Here is a 23,024-nt window from a genome sequence, read left to right on the forward strand (position 1 = left end):
TTGGACTTTTAACTGCAATTTCCTACATTTTTACAACTTTTCCTACAGACACAGACCTCGTCCTCATACTATTTTAAATAACAACTAAGCGATTAAATGACAGCAAAGATGCTGTTTTGTTTTTCTACCTGCTGTTTTCACAGTATAAAGGACATCTTCTGTGAATTAACAAAAACTTTTCTGTCATTTCTTAAATTTGATGCCCAGAGAGTCGTGCTGAGAGATTTCTCTCATTTACTGCAGCAGCATTACTGCATCATGTGCAAACACACAGAGGCACGCTGCTGAAACTGCTCTTCTTTTTCTTATATTCAGATTTCTCAGGATTTACCAGTGAAACCTGTTTACACATCTCTGGTTTAAATGTTGTTTCTAAGAAATCTTTGATTTTGATTCTTTGATTTCAATTATTTTATGATTTTTAGGTTGTAGTTGTTAGTTGTTGTCCACTACAGAGCAGCAGCCGTAAGCTTGAGAACACAACACAACACACGGTCTCGTTATTGCCTTCAAAGAGCTCTGCAGCGTTCCCGTCTCTTTCAGGTCATTTTTTGGTCATTTGATGTGATGATCATGAAATGAGCAGGAAATGTGAACTCTGATGACGCAGTTCGGCTGTTCGATGCATCAGCCTGCACGTACACTAACGCAGACACACGACCAAGGCTTGGATCCTGGAAATATCTGCAGTGGAAATGTGGATGTGCAGGGAAGAACAATAAGACAAAGTCAGAGCCGCTCTTTCCAGGAAGGAGTCCTGTGTTTGACCACACAAAGGCTAACAGGATTTACCCAGAAGAACAGAGCAATCTTAAAATAGATTGATTGCACGTCTTGGTGGCCTTTAGTATTTCTGCTTAATTGGTAACGGTCGTCGGATTTGACTAATTATCTGGATGAAAAACGGCCGAACGAGTCTGTAATTGAAAAAGCAATAATTTGACTCCAGCTGTCTGCTGCTGTACAGGACGGTCCGCTGCTTCCCAGCTCCGTGTGGACAGATGGGAATCAGACCATAAAGCTTAGAAGAAAATGGATTTTCCTGATGGTCTTTCCTTTTTTTAGCTTTCAACTCCATTAAATCCTCCAATGAAGTGAATTACAGCCACTTTGCCCTAATCTGCTTCAGGAAACAGCGAGGCCTTTTCAGAAGCTTCTCCTGCCTGCGGGATTCAAACCTGTGACCTCCTAGTCACAGCCAGGTATTTAGGCAGGAGCAGATTGATGAAGCTTGGCTGAACATTTCAAAGCTCCCTGCGAGTGTCAGTTTGTGGGTGTGAGGTGTCTAGTGATGGACGAAGGCTCCGATCAATACTTGTGTCCGTGAATGGAAGATTTGTCATCCATGTAATTTTACAGGCTCAGAATAGCACGCCGTCCCCGAGCAGAGACCATCCGTCCTGCAGGCGGCTGACAGCTGGAGTTACTGTGATGATGCAGCAGCATGGTGGGAACCTTCTGCTGAAGTGCCCTGCAGCATGAATGTTTGGACACATAGTTTAAAGTAAAATAAAACGCAGATATGTCGCTTTAAACATGGCTCCACACACAGACTGTATGTAGAAGATGGACATAGCTGCAGTGATGTCACAGTTTAATTTCTGTGGTCCAGATGTGAGCGTTGTGGCTGTTGCTACATCAGATTGTTGGAACCAGATTAGAAACTCAGATTCTTCTGCACTCATGTGAAAAAGCCTTCTTCCAACCATATCAGCCTCACCTCTCCACCTGAGCTGTCCCTCTGATGCATCTGAGCACCTTCAGCTCTGCTTCTTCTTGTCATTGATGTTTTCTTGCTGTGATTTTTCACTCAAATACAGGAAATAGTGAAAGATAAAGCATGTCCAAACCTGTACCAACCATCAGTATTGTACATTTCAATATTTAAACACACTCAAAGACGGAATCAAGAGTTACTGCTACGCAAGAAATAAACTTCAAACAGAAAGCAAACATGTATCATGCGTGTGTGATGCAGATGTGACACAGATGTGATACTGAGGTGAACATAATGCACGGATCTCAGGCAGCAGTAATTTTACTGTCACAGTTTCACGTCAGTCAGCAGAGTTTGTAAGAAAAGTATCTTAACAGCAGACAAATGTCATATTTTCAGATCCTTTGATATCCAGTAGAGACACGTCACCATAGAAACCAGGAAAACTGTCTTCTCCAGCCTCCAAATGTGGACTTTTGTTGTGCTTTAGAAGCAGAAAATCCTCCGTTTGTGTCCACAAACCTGAATCTGAACACACAAGATGAGGCTGCACAATTTTAATGCATGACAGGAAGTCGGCAGTTGGTGGTGACACACTGACCATATCTGGACGGGTGGGCGGAGTTATCAGCTAACACTAGCTTGGGCATAAAGAGTACAGCTGGCACAGACAGACACCTGCTAATGAAACCCGAACAGACTAAAATAAAAGTTTTACTGTGGAAACTGAAGCTCGGACTTTAGCAGCCGTGTTTAATCAGGCTTTCTGAACAGTAACACTGTAATGAGTCACAGCCTGGTGAATATCTGCCTGTTTACAGTCAAAATAATCCTCCGTAACGTTTAGCTGAATCCAGAAACACGCTGAGGCTGTTGCTGTTTCCAGATGAGCAGCTTGCATTTCATGACAAACCTGATATGAAACGTCCTCATGCGGCTCCACGGCTCCACGGCTCCGGGTCTTGGACTCGTCACCTGTCAGGTGTAGCAGACGGTTTTTCTGTGTTTTATTCTGCACCCTCCCCTCAGCTTTCATGTCTGAGTGCTGCAGGCACTGAGGCGGAGCCGGACAGTGTTCGGGCCCACAGAGACCTCCAGAATGGACCTGTTACATCTTCTTTCCTCCCCCGTCCTCCATGAAAACATCTCTTACAGCGATGGAGCACGCTGCAGGCTGAAAACTGAAAAGCCACGTCACCGTTTCAAACTGCTCATTGGTTCACGCCAAACCTGAAGGCCTTTATCAACAGAGGAAGTCAGGTCAATCCCACTCTTCTTGGGACTTCTGTCATAAATAAGGAAAATTGTTTGCACGTTCACAGTCTGTCTCTGTGGAGAGGTGACAAATTAAAGGAAAAACCTTAAACTGGTGACCCATGCAGTGAGAGGGTTTTTGCTGGCATGGCGTCCTGAGTGATGGCCTCTGTCCTCACTGATGAAGTATTTCCACCCTGATGGAGCGGTCCCCCTCCACAGGACACGAGGGCTCACTGACTGGTGTGATGAAGACGATGTGGATCATATGCTTGGGCCTTTGCAGATCTCAGGCCACCCACGGCGACTCTGAGCAAGGCGTTTGTCAGAAATCCAGCTGCTGAATAATTAAAGGTGTTACAGGCTGCTGTGTTATATCTGCATGATGTGGCCGACTCTTCAGCTGCACAGCCGGCATGTTTTATTCATCAGCTTCATCCAACTTTTACAAGCAGAGAGTGGAGGGGGGGGGAGTCGGGAAACTGAGCAGAGTCACTTTATTTAGCTTTATGTGGACAATGATGACTGTTGTTGTTTTAAATTACAGCGCTGAGATGAGATACAAAGACCAAAAAAGGTTTATTTCTGCTGTAAAGTTGGACAATTTAACTCGGGACTCTGCGGGTCTGACTCACTGCCTCAAGTGGAGATCACAGGAACTGCAGTTTGGAGGTTAATACACATATTGGGAAAATCTGTGCTAGATAAAAATTACTGTCAGCTGCCAGTAGATTAATCTTTGGTGAAAATTTATTTAGGTTATTTTCAGAAAAACTGGGATCGTTAGCAACTTCATCATCTCTGCGTTTTAGGACCAGCAGTTCAGGCTGGTGCTGTAAAGCTGTGGAGATATTTTCTTAGCCTTCTTAGAAGCAGCTGAGCGTCGTTTAAATGCCGACCATCTCCATCTCTTTATAACCACAATGCACTCATCTCATTGTGGATATGCTCCTGATCCAGGCGGGCCTGTGCTTCACCGACTGGGTGGGGTTGGGTGTTCTCGGCCAACAGCTTCAGTCGGCGGCACTGATGTTGAGCGTTCACTGATTTCTGTGAACATCGGCTTCAGAGTGCAGGAAACTGAACCAGTTCTGAGCCAACACGTGACCACGCCCACCTTTAATAAACCAATCAGCTGTAACTAAAAGCTGCCGTTTGGCTTTCTAAGAGATTAAAATGAGCCTGAGAAATGGACAGACACTTTAAACGTGTCTCACAGAATAAATTTTCTGTTTCTACTTTGATGTCTCACTTCATTTTGCTGCTGATAAAGTTTCCACGAACTCTGTGACCCGGTTTGGTTCGGGGATGGGATGAGCGGGCTCCCACCAGCAGACAATCATCCTTTTAAGGGCTGCTGTATCCGTGAGGGATATGCTGTAGACTTTTCATTAGCACATAAATTAAATGTCACTAAGTAATAAAACCGACTGACGCGCCTCCTTCCACGAGAGGTGATGGTGCTCTGGTGTGTGTTAACCTCCATGATGCGAACACGTGAGGCCGCCGTGTGATTCAGTGCTCGCTCAGTTGAGGTCGTCGTGAATCAAACCGCCGTGAAAAACGACTTCGTCTGTCAGCTCCGAGCTTCAGTCATGGTCCAGGAGATTCACGACTCAGCATAAATGATAAATCCAATAAATCACCACGTGGCTTCTGAGTGTGGAGGACACATATAGAGGTATAACACAGCTCCTCCACCCAGAGGAGTCCATCAGATGAAGGCTCCACCTGGAGCTGCTCCTGAGATTATTTTGGATCCATCCATCAGCTCACTCTCTGCCTGAAACAAGCTCATTTAGCTCCTCCTCCTTTAAGGAAGCTTTCTTCTGATTGGCTGCTCCCCACAAACAGAAGGTAAGAACAGCACAGAGCTTAGAGAGTTTGTCTCAGTACAAAATGTAACCTCAATATTTGAAATTTGGACCATGTTTGATGTGAGCATCCACCCCTGGAACAGCACATGTAAAGTGGAGAAGTCCACTTTATGGACAACATTTCCCATGAGGAGAGTTTCATAAGATTCCTTCTTTGACGTTCACGGGATAATAAAGAGCTTCCCACTGGCTGCAGAGCAAGCATCACTGCTCTGCATCAGCCCTTGGCTGCAGCGCAGAGATGGCGAGAGGGAGGAAACCAGTAAATTATTCATCCCAGAGAGGAAAGAAGGCGGAGAGGGAGGGAACGCGGAGAAGGAAAGGCCACTCAGGAAACAAAATGTCTTTGGATTTCCTTCACATGAATCCTTGAAGTGTCCCTTTGATTCTCAGACCAGTGTCTCATAAAATCAAACATTTTCCTGCCCAGCAGGGATCTCCTCGCTGGGTCCCCGGGCTCGGCGTGCAGCCGCACGGCGAGGACGTAACCCCGCAGAGTGACGGCATGGAGTAATTAAGCTGAGATGCAACCACCTCCAGGCTGTTCCTCCACTGTGGTTCTCTCACGCTTCAAGGTTTGATGTGTTGCATGTTCAGAGAAATAGTTAGATGTTAGATCTTCAGCATGGATCTAACATCTAACTATTTCAGTTAGATTTTCATCTCAGTGAGACTTTACCTGGATAAATAAAGGATACCAACAGGCTAGAGGTGACTGCTGCTCACTGGATATTTCCCCCTTTTTTGGGCCGTTCTGTTTAAACCTTACAGATGGTTGTGGGAACCTCCCAGTGAGAGCTTCAGCAGGTCGTCTTGACCACGCCTTTATACCCAAACGCACAGCCACGTGACCAGCTGATTAGATATTTGTGTTAATGAGCAGTTGGACAGATATACCAAAAAAGTGGAGAGGTCTAAACACACCTGACATCTGCCATATAAGGTGGATCTGTGGCCACATTTGTGCGAGAATATCTGAGTTTTCTGGCTGTAAACTCTTCTTACTGTATTATATTTATTATTTACGGCCTGTGAAAGGAGAAACATGATAACATCACCAATGAAGCACTGAGTGGACTCGGCAGCAGAGAGTTCAGAGAGGCTGAAATGCTTAAACCTGACATGTAGCGCTTATAAAATACAGGAAAAAGAAGAAAAGCTGAGGAGACGAATAAAAATAACTGGAGGCTTTTCTTCCCGCTCAGAGACGAGTGTGATCGGCAGTCTGACGGCTCGGACTGAAAGGAAACGGCGAGTGTTACGAGTCAGTACCGTCTGACCCGGGTCAAAGCGATGAGGCGGTGCTGCTTTCACAAAACGAGTGGGACCATCCGCTGTCATGACAACAGACAAAAATCGATGGAGCTCGGACAGATAAGAAACAGGTTCTTGTGTCTCTGAATTTAATCAGATGGCAAGAAAAACTGGTTCATTCTGGTTCTGATCTGATCGAGTGTTTAAACAGGAGGGAGGTTCACGCAGGCAAAGGAGGTGAAAGCTAAAAACAAATCTCTTCTTAAACAGATATACTCCACAGGTCAATACTAAAGGTAGATACTGACTATAATGGGGCGATCGTGGCTCAAGAGTTGGGAGTTCGCCTTGTAATGGGAAGGTTGCCGGTTCGAGCCCCGGCTTGGACAGTTTCGGTCGTTGTGTCCTTGGGCAAGACACTTCACCCGTTGCCTACTGGTGTTGGTCAGAGGGCCCGGTGGCGCCAGTGTCCGGCAGCCTCGCCTCTGTCAGTGCGCCCCAGGGTGGCTGTGGCTACAATGTAGCTTACCATCACCAGTGTGTGAATGTGTGTGTGAATGGGTGGATGACTGGATATGTAAAGCGCTTTGGTGTCCTTAGGACTATTAAAGCGCTATATAAATACAGGCCATTTACCATTTATAATCTGCAGCTCTGACATCTGCAGTGCTAAAAACCATCTGCTCAGTAAAAAACAATTACTTCTGTCACAAACAATCCAGCGCTGCACGAGCTCATACTTCAGATTGTAAGACTAAAAAACAACAAACAGACACACAGCCTGCCCCACAGCCTGCCCCGCTTCATGCGCCGAACAATGTGAACCAATGTGACTGACCCACTGCACGACCCTGAGTGGTGTAATGTAACTTAGTACATTTACTTTATTATGGCAGTACAGCTTTAATGTACCTTAATTATTGAGGTTATTAAGAAGAAGAATTATTAAGAAGAAGAGCTCAGTGCATCATGGGAAGCCTGAGCCTGTAGCAGCATAACCACAGAGATGCTTCAGGGTCACCTGATCCAGCCCGAACTATACACTATAGCAAAAAGTAAAATTAGAAGCCTAATAGAAGAGGGGCCTGAAAACTGAAGGCTCTGCCTCCCATTCTACTTTTAAATACAACAAATAAACCTGCGGTGCGAGAGTGAAGTGCTCTGATGGGGCGATATGGTACTATGAGGTCTTTAAGATAAGATGGGGCCTGATTATCATTTTAATCTAGCATTTTTTACAGTGGTCTATCAGGCTATTGATCTATCTCCATCTATTTCTCACTTTGATGACAACAACCTCATGAAAATCCTTAACCCGCACTATTTCTATTGGCCAGCAGGGGGCTGGAAAATGAAGTGCCCAAAATTAAAAATGAAATGACCTGATTTCTCCAGTGATTTATGACCTCTGTGAACTCTCTCCTCATGAGTTTATGATGTTATTCACTGGTTTCAGATTTCATTTAAATCATTTACAGGTTCATTTACAAATTCTGCTCCAAATTAGAGTAAAATAGATAAAAAAACTGTGATTTCTGGCGTGTCTAGAGTGTTATTGACAAGCTGATAGTGAAGGAGTGTGCAGTGTCCTCTCTCACTGCAGGGAAGTCAAAGCGGACAGGAACACTTTTACCTGCAGTGATGATGGATAACAGCCTGAACACGCTCACCTGGCCTGGTTTGGGCTCAGGCAGCAGCAGCAATGATACAGACAGAGGAACAGAGTAAGGAAAGAAGCTGACCGCTGCCTCAGACCTCCATCATCAAGGAAGCATCCACCAATCGAACACCAGTTAACCACAACACACCTGAGTCAGGAGAGGCAGAAACACTGAAACTCTTCAGCAGTGGTAACGACGAGGAGCTAAACGAGCTGTTAAATGGGACTAATGGAGCATTTCCCACTGACGCACAAAACTCTCCCAGCAACCTGAACCTCGAGGGCGTATTTCAGAGGCCAGCGGTGGTGTTGGTTTGTTTCATCACACAGGAAAAAAACAGTGAGCACAAACAGAAAACGTCTTATCTGCACAGCCACACGACAGAGAGGGAAGCTCATTTATCAATAATTAATGAAGCGAAGCAGACACGAGTGCAGCACAGACCGCAGATCTGGGTCAAAGGAAAATAATGTGGAAACTTTCCAAGCTGTCGTATTTCAATGTTTAAACAGCAGCGTGAAACATTTCATTGCAGGATGATGATTGGCTGGAGGGAAACCCAGTAATATATTCATGTTTTCACTTCAGGAAGAAACGATGATATAAAAATGTTAAAGTCTTCTGTAAACTGGCTGTTTAGTTACTTGTTTTAGTAAGAAATCCATTATATAGTTACCTAAACATAAAAAAACCTTTTAGTTTGAACTGAAATAAAAGCAAAACCTATGATTAAGTATGGTGACTCTGGTCCAGGAGGCTCATTAAAGGCGCCTGTTCCCTGCATTTTACATGTGTTTGAACAACAATAAGTCCTTATATTGAAAACTCAAATCAAAGATGGCATCACAGAGGCTTTTCCTCCTGCAGCCGCACCACAAACATCCAAATCTCCCAGATGGCTCGAGCCACGGGGTCCAAATATAGAAGGCTGGATGATAAAAGACGAGCGAGGCTGTCAGGAGGAAAAATGGTCCAACGCCAAAATGAGTTCTCAAGGCGCTGCGGCTGTAACGGCGCTCAGAGCCAGGAGGAGGAGGAGGAGGAGGAGGAGTCGTGACCTCCGAGCTTTTTGGGGTGACAACTCAGAGGAAAGCAGAGACCCAGGAGACTTCAAGGAGAGATGAACAAGCTTCAGAATATGCTTGGACCGGCGTCCTCTGGGCACAAAGCAGAGGCTCTCTGATCAAAGCCGGGTGCAGAGAGTGAGCAAGTTTCTGAGCTTTGAGGAGGAGCATCACAAGAAAAGAGAAAACACAGCAGGGCAACGCACAACGGCAGCCAAGACGGCAACCAGGCCACAGGCAGAACAGCCGATTGATTTTCAGGCTGAAATCTACACGAGGGTTTGAGGGAGACCAGCAGCAGCGTCTCTCTGTTCAACCCTCCTAACAGGGCTGGCTTTAACAAATGCATCATTTCAAAGGAGACACAGAATTAGACAATGATGTTTGTAGTGAAGAAGTGTGATGTTGCGTTGCTTCAGTAAAGCTGTGCCAGCGTTTCAGCTGTCTCGGCCTCTCCCTGCTGCGGTAACGAACAGAGAGTCTTCCCCCGATCGGCCATGTCGTCTTTACAGCTGCTTTAAAAAAGGCAGAAAATGTGTTTGAGAGGAAGCTGCCTCTTCACAGCTTTAATTACATTTACTTTTTGTGTACCGACAATAAAACTGGCCAGTTGAATTCATGTCCAGGTGTCTCATTAATATGTGTTTAAGGCTGGTGGTAAGGACATTTATTAAATGCTGAGACATCAGGTTTGCAGACTGAACCATACACATCAGGAAATCTGCAGTGGTTCATTTGCACACATCTGTTTAGTCGCTGCAGGTCAGAGGAAATGTAAAGGTCCGTTTAAAGGAAATATATCATCTCTTTGTTTCTATCATACAGTCTGAGTGTTATATAAGCTCATCCTTGTACTCTTATATGAGTGGGGGGACATCGGGGTCGTCCACGAACCCTTCAGAGAAGTGATCCTCAGCGGGTGGTGGAGCCGGTCTGGATGCTTCCATCGGCCCTTCTTTGGCGCTCTGGCATGGCACGATGTTGGCGAGGTCGACGGCTATGCGCTTGCTCGGGTCGACTTCCAGCCTCTCAGGAACGTTATTTTTCCTGTCAAGATAAAGGAGAATTATGAAGGTCTTAAATAAGTAAAAGAGCTTTGTGAAAGACACAGGTGTAGAGAAAGAGAGCGCCTTGGGCCTCCTTCACTCCTCCTTCATTAATACATTAAATAAACTACAGAACTGGGCCGGAAACAAACAGTTGGTCCCACAGTCTGCCTTTACAAACATTTATCAAAGGATGGTCAATGAATTTAAGTGTGTTGCTCAGCTGGTGAAATTCTCTCTTCATTGCTGGATCAGCTGTAAGGACTGTTATTATAAAGTGGAAGCATTTAGGAAACGCAGGAACTCGGAGCAGGAATCCCTGCAGAGTCCAAACCTCCTCCGGCATTAACATCAGTACAAAAACGGCACACCAGGAGCTTCGCGGTATGTTTCTGAGGCCCAGCAGCTCCTGAAGGTGTAATGTGGAGGTGACCCAGACATTTGATCCATGCAGTGTGAGAGTGTAGAAATGTTCACACACACAGTTACACAAACTGCCGTGCCCTGTTTCTCTGTGTCAGGAAACACGTTTACCTCTCGTACAGAGATAAGGCGGTGACGTTTTAATAAAAAATTTAAAGCAAAAAAAAAAAAAAAAATCAGGAGAAACACCGACTGAAGAATCTGAAACAACCGTTATGGACCAAGAAGCCAAAAAAGATGCCTTCCCAAAGTGTTTCCACACGACTGACAATAGATGAAAAATAAAGTAATTAATAAAAAGGGCGAAGCTCAGACTGCAATAACAGAGCTGCTGGTGGATGAAAAGGATTTGTCTCTAACATCAGGATTCAGTATCCATGGGAGTCTTACAGGAAGTCAGTGTACCGAAACCGAGCAAGGGTGGAGACGTTTTAGTGAGTACTGGAAAATCTCAGAAAATCCTGAAAAATGGTTTTAAGATGCTCAACATTTGGATTTAGATTTAAATCTTAGTGAAAATGGACGCAGGAAGGAGAGTAAAATGTAGAGTTTATGAAACGTACATAAAGAAAATGATTTCCTCAAAGAATCAGCTTAACCTTCAAGCTGTTTGAAAGCATCTGCCTGGTTCACCTGAGCTGTCACTGCTGTTCCCATGCTGGTAGTTTTAATCTGTGTGGCAGCTGACCGGCAGGTAAACAAGAAAAAAACAAGAAAATAAGAACGATAATGGAAAAAACTCCTGACTGCACCAAGAAACAAAGCGTCAGCCGCTATCAGGATTAAAGTGAGGGTCATGCGTATGTGCAGTTAGAACAGACCACCATCATCTCTGGCGATCGAGCACGTAGCAGTTCATCAGCTACCTTCACGTGTCTGCTAAAGAAACTCTGAAAGTCCTCCTACCTCCTCCAGTTCTGACCTCTGAGTTCTCTGTGAATAACTTCTCTCTTTCTCAGGATAGTTTTCCTCACTGCGAGGAGAAATTCACAGAAAAGATCTGAGTTCTCAGAATCAGCAGCAGCAGCTCCCAGTTCTGAGAAGCTTTATGAGAACAGGAGAATAAATCAACCATCGTTGGTGCTGATGCTGCGCAGAAACACTCAGGTTCCCAGATTTAATGTAAAACATCAATATGAGAGCTCGCACGGATGTGATCGATGGTGCAAAGTGCACGTGATGCTCAGTTAATAAACCCCCAGACTGTAAATACATCTCTGACTATATGCAAATACCCAGTTTAGGTCTTATATCACACAGAGCCTCGCTCCTGCTGAAACAAGTGGCCACGAGTCATCTCCAACATGTCTAATATGTCCAGAGGACAAACATTTTCCTTTTGGCCGACCTCTGCGGATGCAAATTTAAGAGTTTAATACCGTGGCTGTAGAAGCTTAATACCAAATCTACCTCTGCTATGAGTCTTAGACCCGGAGAGTTAATAAGTGGCGCTTTGTTAAAACTGCTGGTGTGGCTCACGATAAACAAAGTGTCCTGATGTCCCAGATTACAGGACCAGCGAGACGGAGCCGTCACTCCCGGCTCCTCGTGTATCTGTGAGTAGGATAACAGCTGTGAGGGGGCGTTATTACCCTGATCACGGTCTTCTTCTGACCCTAAACGAGACGTTTTCAGGGCCTAAAGAGAACCCAACACGACAGCAGGGTCTCCAGGCTGTTAACATCCTCAATCGATTAAAGCCTGAATAATTTTTTCATTTCACCTTTTTTCACCTATTTTATTGGTTCAACTTTACTTGAGTTGGTTACAATCAGTCACCAGTTTACTGTAATATTTGGAATTATGTTCATTGTGTATCAGAAATATTCTGTGGAGACAAACTGACTTCATGTGTTCATTATTTACTGTTGTGTTCAGTGTTGTTACTCAAGCATCCATAAACTCATCTCCGGGGTTGGATTTTCCACATTATCTGTCACCATCAAACCGAAATGATCCAGCTCCTCGTCTGAACTCATCTCTTCCATCCCACAACAATCAAGTCCATTAACCCATCAGATCAATTTATAGGACGCCGGCTTCACGGTCAGATGTGCTGTGAGCAGCAAACCGTCTCCGGGGGTTTCTCTGATTGTGTTTGTCGAATTAACCGCAATGTAACACGTCACCGTGGGGACACAGACACACAATGACACACAACAACTGGGTTAATCTGACATGCCAGTTGATGCTAAATTGTTCCACTCGTGTGTGCACAAATTGATTTTTTTCTCCCTTTCACAATAAAAGTCCTAGCCATGGCTGCTGTGCTGTTGGAGTGCACAGAGGAATCACCCTGCTTAAATGTGACGTAGAAGACATTGTGCCTTTTCTCCTGCCATCCTCCTCGATCAGCCACAGCAGATGGCTGCCCCTCCCCGACCATGGTTCTGCCACTGGTTTCTTCCTGTTAAAAAGGGGGTTCTTCCTTCCCACTGTTGCTTGCTCGTAGGGGATTGTCTGATTTTTGGGGTTTTGCTGTATTACTGTTCGGTCTTTACCTTACAACAGAAAGCGCCTCCAGTCAACTGTTGCTGTTATTTGGTGCTATATGGATGAAATAAAATTGAATTGCATTATTTGTGAGACTGTTGCAAAGCAAAAGTCCTTCTTTATGTTGCTGTCTGAAGAATTCTGTTTTGCATAACTAGTTCTGTACTGTATTTTGTAGCACACAGACACAGACAACCATTCGCTCTCACATTCACACCTATGGGCAATTCAGAGTTTCCAGTTAACCTACTAACTGCATGTCTTTGGACTGTGGGAGGAAGCTGGAGAACCCACTTATACACGGGGAACATGCAAACTCCACACAGAAAGAGCCCGGCCTGATGGTGGAATTGAACTCAGGACCTTCTTGCTGTGAGCCAGCAGTGCTAACCACCGTGCTATAATACATACAAATAAATGTTAAACTGAAAGGAGAAAAATTAAAAGACACAATCTCAATGTCTTAAAGAAAAATACCACAAACTAACCCAAATCCTGGTCTCCTCTTGATCCAGTCCACAGTGTGGAGAGTATGCTCTTCCAATAATTAGGCTTCCTTTTAGTAAAATTTTCCAGGAAGAGCGTTGCTACTATAATTTAATCTTCTGCACAGCAGCTGACAATAAACATCAGAAGGATGCAGGAGGAGGAAGAGGAGCCCCTTCATTACTCTCTGCATTCTCCCGCCTGTTTATTAAGAGGGGAATAAAGCTGCCAGAGGACTGTAGAGAAAACACACTGTGTCAGGAAAACCTCGGACAGAGAAAGCAAGCGTGTCAAATTTCAGAAATGAATGTTTAGTACATTTGATATTGTGGTCAAACAGGTTTGTAAGGACAGGATGTATCCCAAAGAGTCCATCAACAACCAAACCTGGAAAAATATGATCATAATGTGGAAGAATTTAATGCCACTCTGTCACAGTTCCCCTTTGCTTAGCTCCACATGCACAATATCCTGCAGCAGTGACGTACCGACAGCAGCTGCTGGGAAATAACAGTTCCCTTATAGACGCCCAGTGAATCTGCATTTGGAGTTAGAGCTGTCGGCTGTTTTGTGTCGTGTTGGAATATTTTTGGTTTTCATTTAGTTTGGCTTTTTCCCTCATTTTTTAACTCTGCCCTTTTTTGACCCACCCCGCCCCCAACCGGTGCTGCCTGCACCTCACGTTGGTTCTGCCACATTATTCTTCCTGTTAGAAGGGAGCTCTTCCTCCCCACCAATGCCACGTCGATAGGGAACTGTCTGATACTGTGATATCTTAACTGATCACAGAGGGACTCAAACCAATCCGTCTCCAGTCTGATTCTGTAAACAAGGTTTCGTATTTTTCAAGTTTGGCTTCCATTCAGCGCCTCACCGTGTGTCTCAAAAATGTTTGTACATATGGGTCAGACTTGTGCACAGGTGTGTTCGTGTTCTCCCATCAACTTTTCTTTCATAAACTCGACTTTCTCTCTTAGACCTCGTTACGCTTCAGCACAGTGTTTATAGATGTGAAGACTGCAGAACCGAGTGGAAATGCAGGAAACTTTGGAAGTTCATGAGCTCTCAGAGTAACCTGAGTGCTGATAAAGTCTGCAGGAAAATAACTATGACTAAGCTTTTATCGGACGGAGTTCCTGCAGGGTTATCACTCTCAGTTCGGTAATGGGGATGTAATTGAGTTGTACTCAGCCACAGTAACAACATCAGCAGGTTCTGTTCAGTGTCTGCGGCCACCGATCCACAGAGGATTAGGTTTTGGAGTGGATGTGAGGTGATGTCACGGGTCTGATCTGAACCCCATCGGCTCACGTTAAGATAAGAACCAGGCTAAACGAGTCACGTGGACGTAGAGAGACGAGGTTAATGTGCAGATAGCGAGCTTCTTCCTGATGTGGACTTTTTTGATAAGACAAAAATATGATTTAAACCTGAGTGCAGATTCAAAGGCTTTAATGGATCGCTTGTAAACACACATTACTGCCAGTTTTTAAAAGCCTTGTGCTGAACTACAAAGGTAAACTTAATGTGGGACGGAAACGTTTCGGCTGGAGGTGGTACTGCAGAAGTATCCATGATGTTCTGAGCGGCTCCGTGTGGAGGAGTTCAAATATCTTAGAGTCCTGGAATAATGAAGGACGAGAGCGACAGACGGTCTGTTGTGGTGAAAAGAGAGCTGAATGTGAAGGTCGATCTACTTTAATATGCCCACCTATCGGCTGTGGAAGTCCATGTCATGTAGATATGGGCGCATAGTGCCCCGAGAGGTTTCATTAAAAGATTAGGTTGATTTAGAGGAACAACCTTTAATCCAGAACCTGAAAATGAACTCTTTATTCGACAGAGATCTGACACACTGAAATGAAAACTGTATGTGTAAGTGTCACATTTAGAAGACTCTGGAGTCCGCTGTGCGCAAACAGCCTTTATTTTCATTTTGTTTTTTTAATAAAATAATTAACGTGAATTATGATCAGCTGACGGTCCTGTTTTCAAATATGTAAAACAGACAAATTTCAATTAGAAGCAATTTTTAGAAAAATAGAAAATTAGAAATGAGATTAAATCAGAGAGCTGTCAGCCTCTGCATCGGTGCAGGTACTATCTCAGCCTGGATGTAAAAGAGAACAAACAACCCTAAATATTAAAAAACTCCCAAATATTGATCTAGAAATTTCCAGATTCCAATTTGGGGCTTTGTGGGATCTGTTTCTGTAGGTAACAGTCCAGATTCACCACTTATGGGTGCAATGATGGATAGAAAGGAAATTCTTCTCTTTCCTTGAACTGTGAACACAGTAAATACATTTAAAACTGTAATGAAAAAAAGAGAACAATAAGAAAAAGAAAATGGAGCTGCTAGTCCCGGGCCTCCTCTGCCCGGCCTGGTTAGAAAGTCCAGCATGGCTTCTTGTCATTGGTCACTCATAGTGGAGGTCCTCGTGGGTAATGAGGCAGAGAGCACGCCATATTACCCGCCTGGGAACATCTAACAGTGTTCTAACACCACACACATCATCTAACAAGTTTTCTGCCAAGTTTGGTCACGAGGTCAGAGGTGGGGAGGTGGAAGGGTCAAAGGTCACCAACTTTACTGGGGTGCTTAAAATGTTTGAATTTTATTTGCCAAATTAGGTGGAGAATTATCAGGAGTTTGAATTTTTCTGCTTTACATGATTGGAAATCAGAACTTTGGATTTTGGGAAATAAACAGTAATTTAGCAGCTGTTAGACTGATTACATTTTTGAGGGGAGATAAAAATTTGTTTTAATTCTGTTTATCTGCAATAAATGTAACCTCAGGGATTTTATTATAATAACCCAGACTGGGCTTTCCAGTTGACCTTGACCTTTAACCTTTCAGATCCACTTATCAATGGCGCTGTGAGCCGAGGGTCTTAGATTATGTCTGAGTCTATTTTACACTTAGTGCTGCTTCGTGCCATCAAGAAAATCCATTTCAAACCCGATCAGGGCCTTCAGATCAATTTCCATGCACACCCGAGGCAGAATACAGAATCTACAGGCCCAGGGGTCAAAGGTCACGCCTTATCATATCGAAATGATGCAATAAGTCAGCAGGAAGCAGCGGACCTCACCTGTTACCTTAGCATTTATATCGAGAGTCCAGGACTGCACTGGGACTCTTTATGGAGTTTGATGGGGACAGATGAAGGACAGGAAGCGGCTCTCTGTCATAAAGCAGTAATGATGATGATGATGGTAGCGTGGTGAAGAGCACACCTCCAGGCATGCAGAGGGAGCGGGGGATCAGTTACACGGCTCTGCAGACTAATGTGGTCATTAAGAGGTGAAGCTGAGCTCAACCTCAGTGAGAGCTTCATCACCTCACAGAGGAAGAGGAGCTGCTGATCATTCATGTTTCATTCAGTGAAGATGAGACAAACACAAAGACCCCAAATCTTCTCTCCTGACTCTTAAAGTGGCACATTTTCAAATTCACAGCTTTGACCAGAACACAGACTGTATATAAAAGATGATCTACACACCAGTCACATTTTGGACCTTTATGGCCATCTTGCTCTGTTGGAGCCACAAGTGACCTTTTCTCATTCCTCAGTTTGCACATCTCCGATCCCTCTCCTCATTTTTAAATCTCACACAAACACTGAAGGGCAGAATTTTTAATCACCTTAAAGAACTGAAAAATCTGAATACAAAAGACGAGTTGTAGGTGTGTATATTTCAGCTGTAACCACACCTCTTTCATACACTGAAAGTAAAATTACACCTGTGCGCTCTCCTCCTGATGTACAGGGTGGGCCATTTCTATGGATACACAGTAATAAAATGGGAATGGTTGGTGATATTAAAGTCCTGTTTGTGGCACATTAGTATATGTGAGGGGGCAACCATGGGGGCCATTTAGAAGTCGGCCATCTTGGATACAACTTTTGTTTTTTCAATAGGAAGAGGGCCATGTGACACATCAAACTTATTGTTAATGTCACAAGAAAAACAATGGTGTGCTTGGTTTCAATGTAACTTTATTCTTTCATGAGTTATTTACAAGTTCCTGACCACTTATAAAATGTGTTCAGTGTGCTGCCCATTGTGTTGGATTGTCAATGCAACCCTCTTCTCCCACTCTTCACACACTGATGGCAACACCGCAGGAGAAATGCCAGCACAGGCATCCAGTATCCGTAGTTTCAGGTGCTGCACATCTCGTATCTTCACACCATAGACGATTGCCTTCAGATGACCCCAAAGATAAAAGTCTAAGGGGGTCAGATCGGGAGACCTTGGGGGCCATTCAACTGGCCCACAACGACCAATCCACTCTCCAGGAAACTGTTCATCTAGGAATGCTCGGACCTGGCACCCATAATGTGGTGGTGCACCATCTTGCTGGAAAAACTCAGGGAACGTGCCAGCTTCAGTGCATAAAGAGGGAAACACATCATCATGTAGCAATTTCAAATATCCAGTGGCCTTGAGGTTTCCATTGATGAAGAATGGACCCACTATCGTTGTACCCCATATACCACACCAAACCATCACTTTTGTTGTTCCAACAGTCTTGGAGGGATCCATCCAATGTGGGTTAGTGTCAGACCAATAGCGGTGGTTTTGTTTGTTAACTTCACCATTCACATAAAAGTTTGCCTCATCACTGAACAAAATCTTCTGTCTGAACTGAGGGTCCTGTTCCAATTTTTGTTTTGCCCATTCTGCAAATTCTGTGCGCCGATCTGGGTCATCCTCGTTGAGATGCTGCAGTAGCTGGAGTTTGTAAGGGTGCCATTTGTGAGTAGCTAATATCCGCCGAAGGGATGTTCGACTAATGCCACTCTCCAGTGACATGCGGCGAGTGCTACGCTGTGGGCTCTTGCTGAATGAAGCTAGGACAGCCACTGATGTTTCTTCATTAGTGACAGTTTTCTTGCGTCCACATTTTGGCAAATCCAACACTGAACCAGTTTCACGAAACTTAGCAAGCAGTTTGCTAACTGTAGCATGGGAGATGGGTGGTCTCGTAGGGTGTCTTGCATTGAAATCTGCTGCAATGACCCGGTTACTGCGTTCACCAGATATCAACACAGTTTCGATCCGCTCCTCACGTGTTAACCTCTTCGACATGTCAATGGCTGTGAACAAAGAGATACTTGTAAATAACTCATGAAAGAATAAAGTTACGTTGAAACCAAGCACACCATTGTTTTTCTTGTGACATTACCAATAAGTTTGATGTGTCACATGGCCCTCTTTCCGTTGAAAAAAGAAAAGTTGTATCCAAGATGGCCGACTTCTAAATGGCCACCATGGTCACCACCCATCTTGAGGAGTTTGCCCCCTCACATATACTAATGTGCCACAAACAGGACTTTAATATCACCAACCATTCCCATGTTATTACGGTGTATCCATATAAATGGCCCACCCTGTATGTGATTGTGATTTTTACTGAAGCACAAACTTCTCAAACAGTCTGCAATAGTCATATTATTTAATAGATAACTGCATGAAAACAGCACAAACACAGTCCTGCAGTTCAGGGTCTCCAACTATCTGACAGAAACAGAGGAGGGGATTGCAGATGCTGTCTGAGGGCAGCTGGAGGCTTTTAAATAGAGACAAGAAAGACCAACATATGAAAAAGGTGTTTACTGACTCAGGTTTGTTCCTTTAACTTTATATAAAATGATTAAAAACTGTAACAGCGGTATGTCACCGGAATGGTGAGCCAAAGCAGCTCCAAGTGCTTCAAAGAACAAAAATGGTTCAAATTCAACCAAAAATAATTGAAATTGTTCTTTTCTCTCAGAGTGGGATTTGGGTCACATTCACAGTTTGGTGGTCTGCAGCAGCTGTTTGCTGATGAGCCCAGCAGCCTGCGGCTAAATATGAACCCAGCAGCACAGACACGTTTCACTGTGGAGAATCCTCTTCCTCACTTTCTCCCAGTGTAATGATGCTGCGTGGGTCAAGGTTATCTCCGTCCAGCACACGGTCATCGAGCAGGGAGAGCGCCATCATGAACACGGCTGATAAAATGAGTCAGGCTCAGTGTTTAAAATACAACAGGCGTCTGTAATTAGGACAACGGGGTTTAAATATGTGCGTATTAAACTCAAGGCCAAACTCAGACTAACACCACAGCCAACAATGCTCGACTTCATTCACACAAACACAGACCAGCCTGCAGGCTGCACCTCTTTATGCCCTAATAGCATGTTTATCATCTATTACCATCACAAATAGAAATTTGTATGTATCACATAACATTATTCCTGCAGTTTAAGAAACTAATGCCCAGTTAAATTTAATTTAATCACCAAATCACAAATCAAACAGTTTCTTCAAGGTGCTCAAAGTAAAGATCTTACAATATTAAAGAGAAAACCTCAATACAGTGTATCAGCAAGCACTTGGTGACAGTGGGAAGGAAAAACTCTCTTTCAACAGGAAGAAACTTCCTGCAGAACCAGGCTCTGGAAGGGCCGACCACCGGTTGGGGTGAAGGAAGAAAGACAGGACAAAAGGAGGTCAGTCTGCACATACGTTACATGTAATGTATGTGCAGACTGACCTTTGCCTTTCTGTCAGCTGTGATTCATTTCTATGCTGATGACTAGGGATGGGTATCGTTTAGGTTTAACCGATACCGGTGCCAAACCGGTACTTTTGAAACGGTGCCGGTGCTTAAACGGTGCTCAAACCGGTGCTTAAAGAATGGAGAACACAAAATTGGTCCAAAAACCTTTCATGTTTAGCTGGTTTTTTTTGTAAAAAGATAACAATGTTAGCCTTTTCTGCAGCTATAGGGCATATATGGTATCACTTTTGGCTGGAAGCAGTGCTTAAACAATGGAAAAAAACACAAAATTGGTCCAAAAACCTCTCATGTTTAACTGTTTTCCACTTTTTCTTTCGTCATTTTAGCCTTTTTGGCCAGGGTGAAGGGAGTATCTGCCATCAAACAAGAAGACAGCCGCATGTAACTACGACGGTGTTTGCTAGTTCACCTTACATGCATTAATGTAATAACGTGGTTAGCCTACTCAACGTAAATTACACACGAACAACATTAAGCTACTCACGCAGAGAAGAACGGCTGCTGCTGCCATCATCATCCTCATCATTTCTGCTACACTGGCAGGGCTAGGGGCCAGGACTCTCCTCTTCGGGTTTTTGGGGGATGTTGCTAACTCCGGGTCTGATAACAGGCAACCCACCCGCAGTAGATGTGCTCGGTGTGAGGTCTCACAGCAAGCTATCAAACACGGCGCATTTCTCGGCTTTAAAAAAAACGCTATGCGTCGCCTTTTGACCGCTTCGCCTTGGGCATTTTTAATCTGTAGCTCTGCTCTAAAAGAACGTACGTACCTGGGCCCGCCTACTATCCTCGGAAACGTAAAATGATTGGCTAGAATTAGCTCAGGAAAAAAAAAAAAGCACCGAAATAAAGCACCGAAATGTGCGCTGCTTTTCGGTCTGGTTACTACCGTTTATGTCAGAACCGGACACCGGTACCCATCCCTACTGATGACAGACAGATAAACCTGCCTATTAGACCCTCTGACACTCGCAAACTGAGTCAGCTGCTGAGAATCTTTAGCATCTGGTTTAATGGTAATCTAAATCTTTGGACAGTCACACAGCAAAACTTAGGCAATAATGTTTTTATTTCAATTATAAAGCTAAAAGGCATCCTGCAGTTATTATAACAGCATGGCTTTGTAGCAGAACTGGCCTGACAACAGTCCAGACCTTTCACCGATGAGAAACATGTCTTTTTTTTGGAGGAGCTGTTTGGTAAATCTCTTCTTTTACTTGATGTTTAATAAAGTCACGTGTAAACATGAGCCTGCAGACACCACCGTTCAGATGTTCAGTACTTGTATTCGTCTCTTGTTGCCTTTCATGTTGAGCCGTTTGACGTACTTTGGTTCTTAAAGGTGTTTTTCAAACGTGCTCTAAAAATACTAACTTACCTTCACAGAAGTACTTCACCCCAGCGTGACCTCAGTTTGTGAAACGCTGATGTGCGCTGCACTTTACACCAAAGATTAAAGGTTGAATTTCTGTTTTCAACCGCGGTGTCGCGGTGCTTAAAGTTACGTCTCTTTATCTCTAATGTTTTATTCCATCCTTGCATTTGCTTTCTTAGATCATCATAAAGATTATTAAAAAGAAACTGGAGGTTAATATTTGTTTCCTTCCTGTCCAACAGTGTGTGGATGTGTGATCATGAGCTCTGCAGCTGCAGTCTGTGCACTGAAGCTACCTTTGATTATCCTCCGATAAGCCGCCGCTGCGTCTGTTCTGACGCACTCTGGGTGGACGTGGGATGGTCTTCGTCACTTTGATTTCACCTTCAGCCTGAAAAAGAAGAAAAAGACGACGCAAACAGCTTTCAGTCTTTGGTTTCTGAACTCTTTACAGGCGCTCTGCTGCAGGATTTAACAGCCATATGGAGGATTAATAGCAGCAGCTGCTGCGATGTTGCAGCATCAGCACCTGTTTTTCTTGTTATAGACGCAGTAAAGAGTTTCTTTATTAAACCTCTGAGTTTAATACAGCTGATCTTCAGAGGAACAAGTGAAAAAAGAACAGGGAACAGTCATAGGTCCACACACAGTCAATCATCAGCACTCAAACTGTAACAGGATAAATCACTGTAATCTGACTTTTTACAAACCGTCCCAACCTTTCAGAAAACATCCCAAAGAAGCAAAAGTTCTCTGTGAAGTTTTGCAGCAGCCTTTTAACCTCTTCCTGCTGCAGCGTCCCGTACCTGGCTCAGGTGTGACGTGTACCTGTACGTACCCTGGGCATTGTCAGGAGGAGGTGTCCGGTGGTTTGGGACCTCTGAGCCGTCGAGCTGTCGGGCTTCACTTCGGCCGGCAGAACCACCTGAAATATCTGCAGAGTAAATTATTCACAACTTTAATTAGTAAGATTAATGCGCTGATCTGGCACCGACGCCATCCCAGTGTGTCAAATGACTTTAATCATTAGCGGGTCTTTTTATAGGTACGCATTCCAGAAAGGACTCGAGAGAGAGTGACCAGAATAGCTCCAAAAGAGAACGGGGGTGATCAATCACAGGAGAGGAAGCCTATGGAAACCAGAATGAAGCATGTGGGACGACAAATCGGGCATAAAATTGGACTTTTTCATTTTTTCATTTAATTCAATTCGATTATGAGGGGGAATGTGAGGAAAGCCACACTAAGGAGGAAAACTCTTCAGCTGCAGAGTGTGAGACGTGTCTGATGTGATATACACTCCTCACAGATGGCTCCTCCAGTCAATTCTCTCCGCTCTTCTCAACGAGTTCGTATTAAAAACGAATTTTAAAAGCCCGGATTGATGTATCACTGCGTAAATCACCCCACCCGTCCAATCAGGACGACCTCTGGCACACAACAGCCATCCATAAACACTGTAACAGCTTGAAGTGCAGCCATGACATTCAGGAGTCTGGCAGCGAGAAGAAGAACTCAGAAGCTGCAGGGCTCAGAATTCAAGAGGGAAAAAAGTTCATTGTGTGGTGAAACAGCTGTTTAACCAGGCTTAAAGCAGCAGAAGTCAATGCAAAGCAGCAACATCTGGGGCTGAAAAAAACACTAGCATGGAAGAAGCGACGACTGCAGTTGTATACAGTCTTCCCTGAAGAAGTGAGAAAAGTCTTCACAGGATTCTCTGCAGCTGTGAGAAAAACTGAGTACACCGCACCTGCAGCAGGAATGACTTTATCTTCTCTTTTCCAGTACTGACAG

The 23,024-nt window shown here is 44.2% G+C and overlaps 1 protein-coding gene across 1 annotated transcript in view; it reads right to left on the reverse strand.

Moving 5' to 3' along the window:
- Positions 1-9,463: 9,463 nt before the first annotated feature.
- dnaaf11 (dynein axonemal assembly factor 11) overlaps positions 9,464-23,024 on the reverse strand; it is a 31,820-nt gene continuing 18,259 nt past the window's right edge. The window contains exons 9-11 of the mRNA XM_063460926.1: positions 22,069-22,164; positions 21,527-21,621; positions 9,464-9,874 (exon numbers count right to left, since the gene is read on the reverse strand). Coding sequence (XP_063316996.1) covers positions 9,685-9,874; positions 21,527-21,621; positions 22,069-22,164 — 381 coding nt within the window. The 3' untranslated portion in view covers positions 9,464-9,684. The remainder of the gene's footprint in view (positions 9,875-21,526; positions 21,622-22,068; positions 22,165-23,024) is intronic.

The sequence above is a fragment of the Pelmatolapia mariae genome, linkage group LG18 (assembly GCF_036321145.2).
Source record: "Pelmatolapia mariae isolate MD_Pm_ZW linkage group LG18, Pm_UMD_F_2, whole genome shotgun sequence".
Taxonomy (NCBI): Eukaryota; Metazoa; Chordata; class Actinopteri; order Cichliformes; family Cichlidae; genus Pelmatolapia; species Pelmatolapia mariae.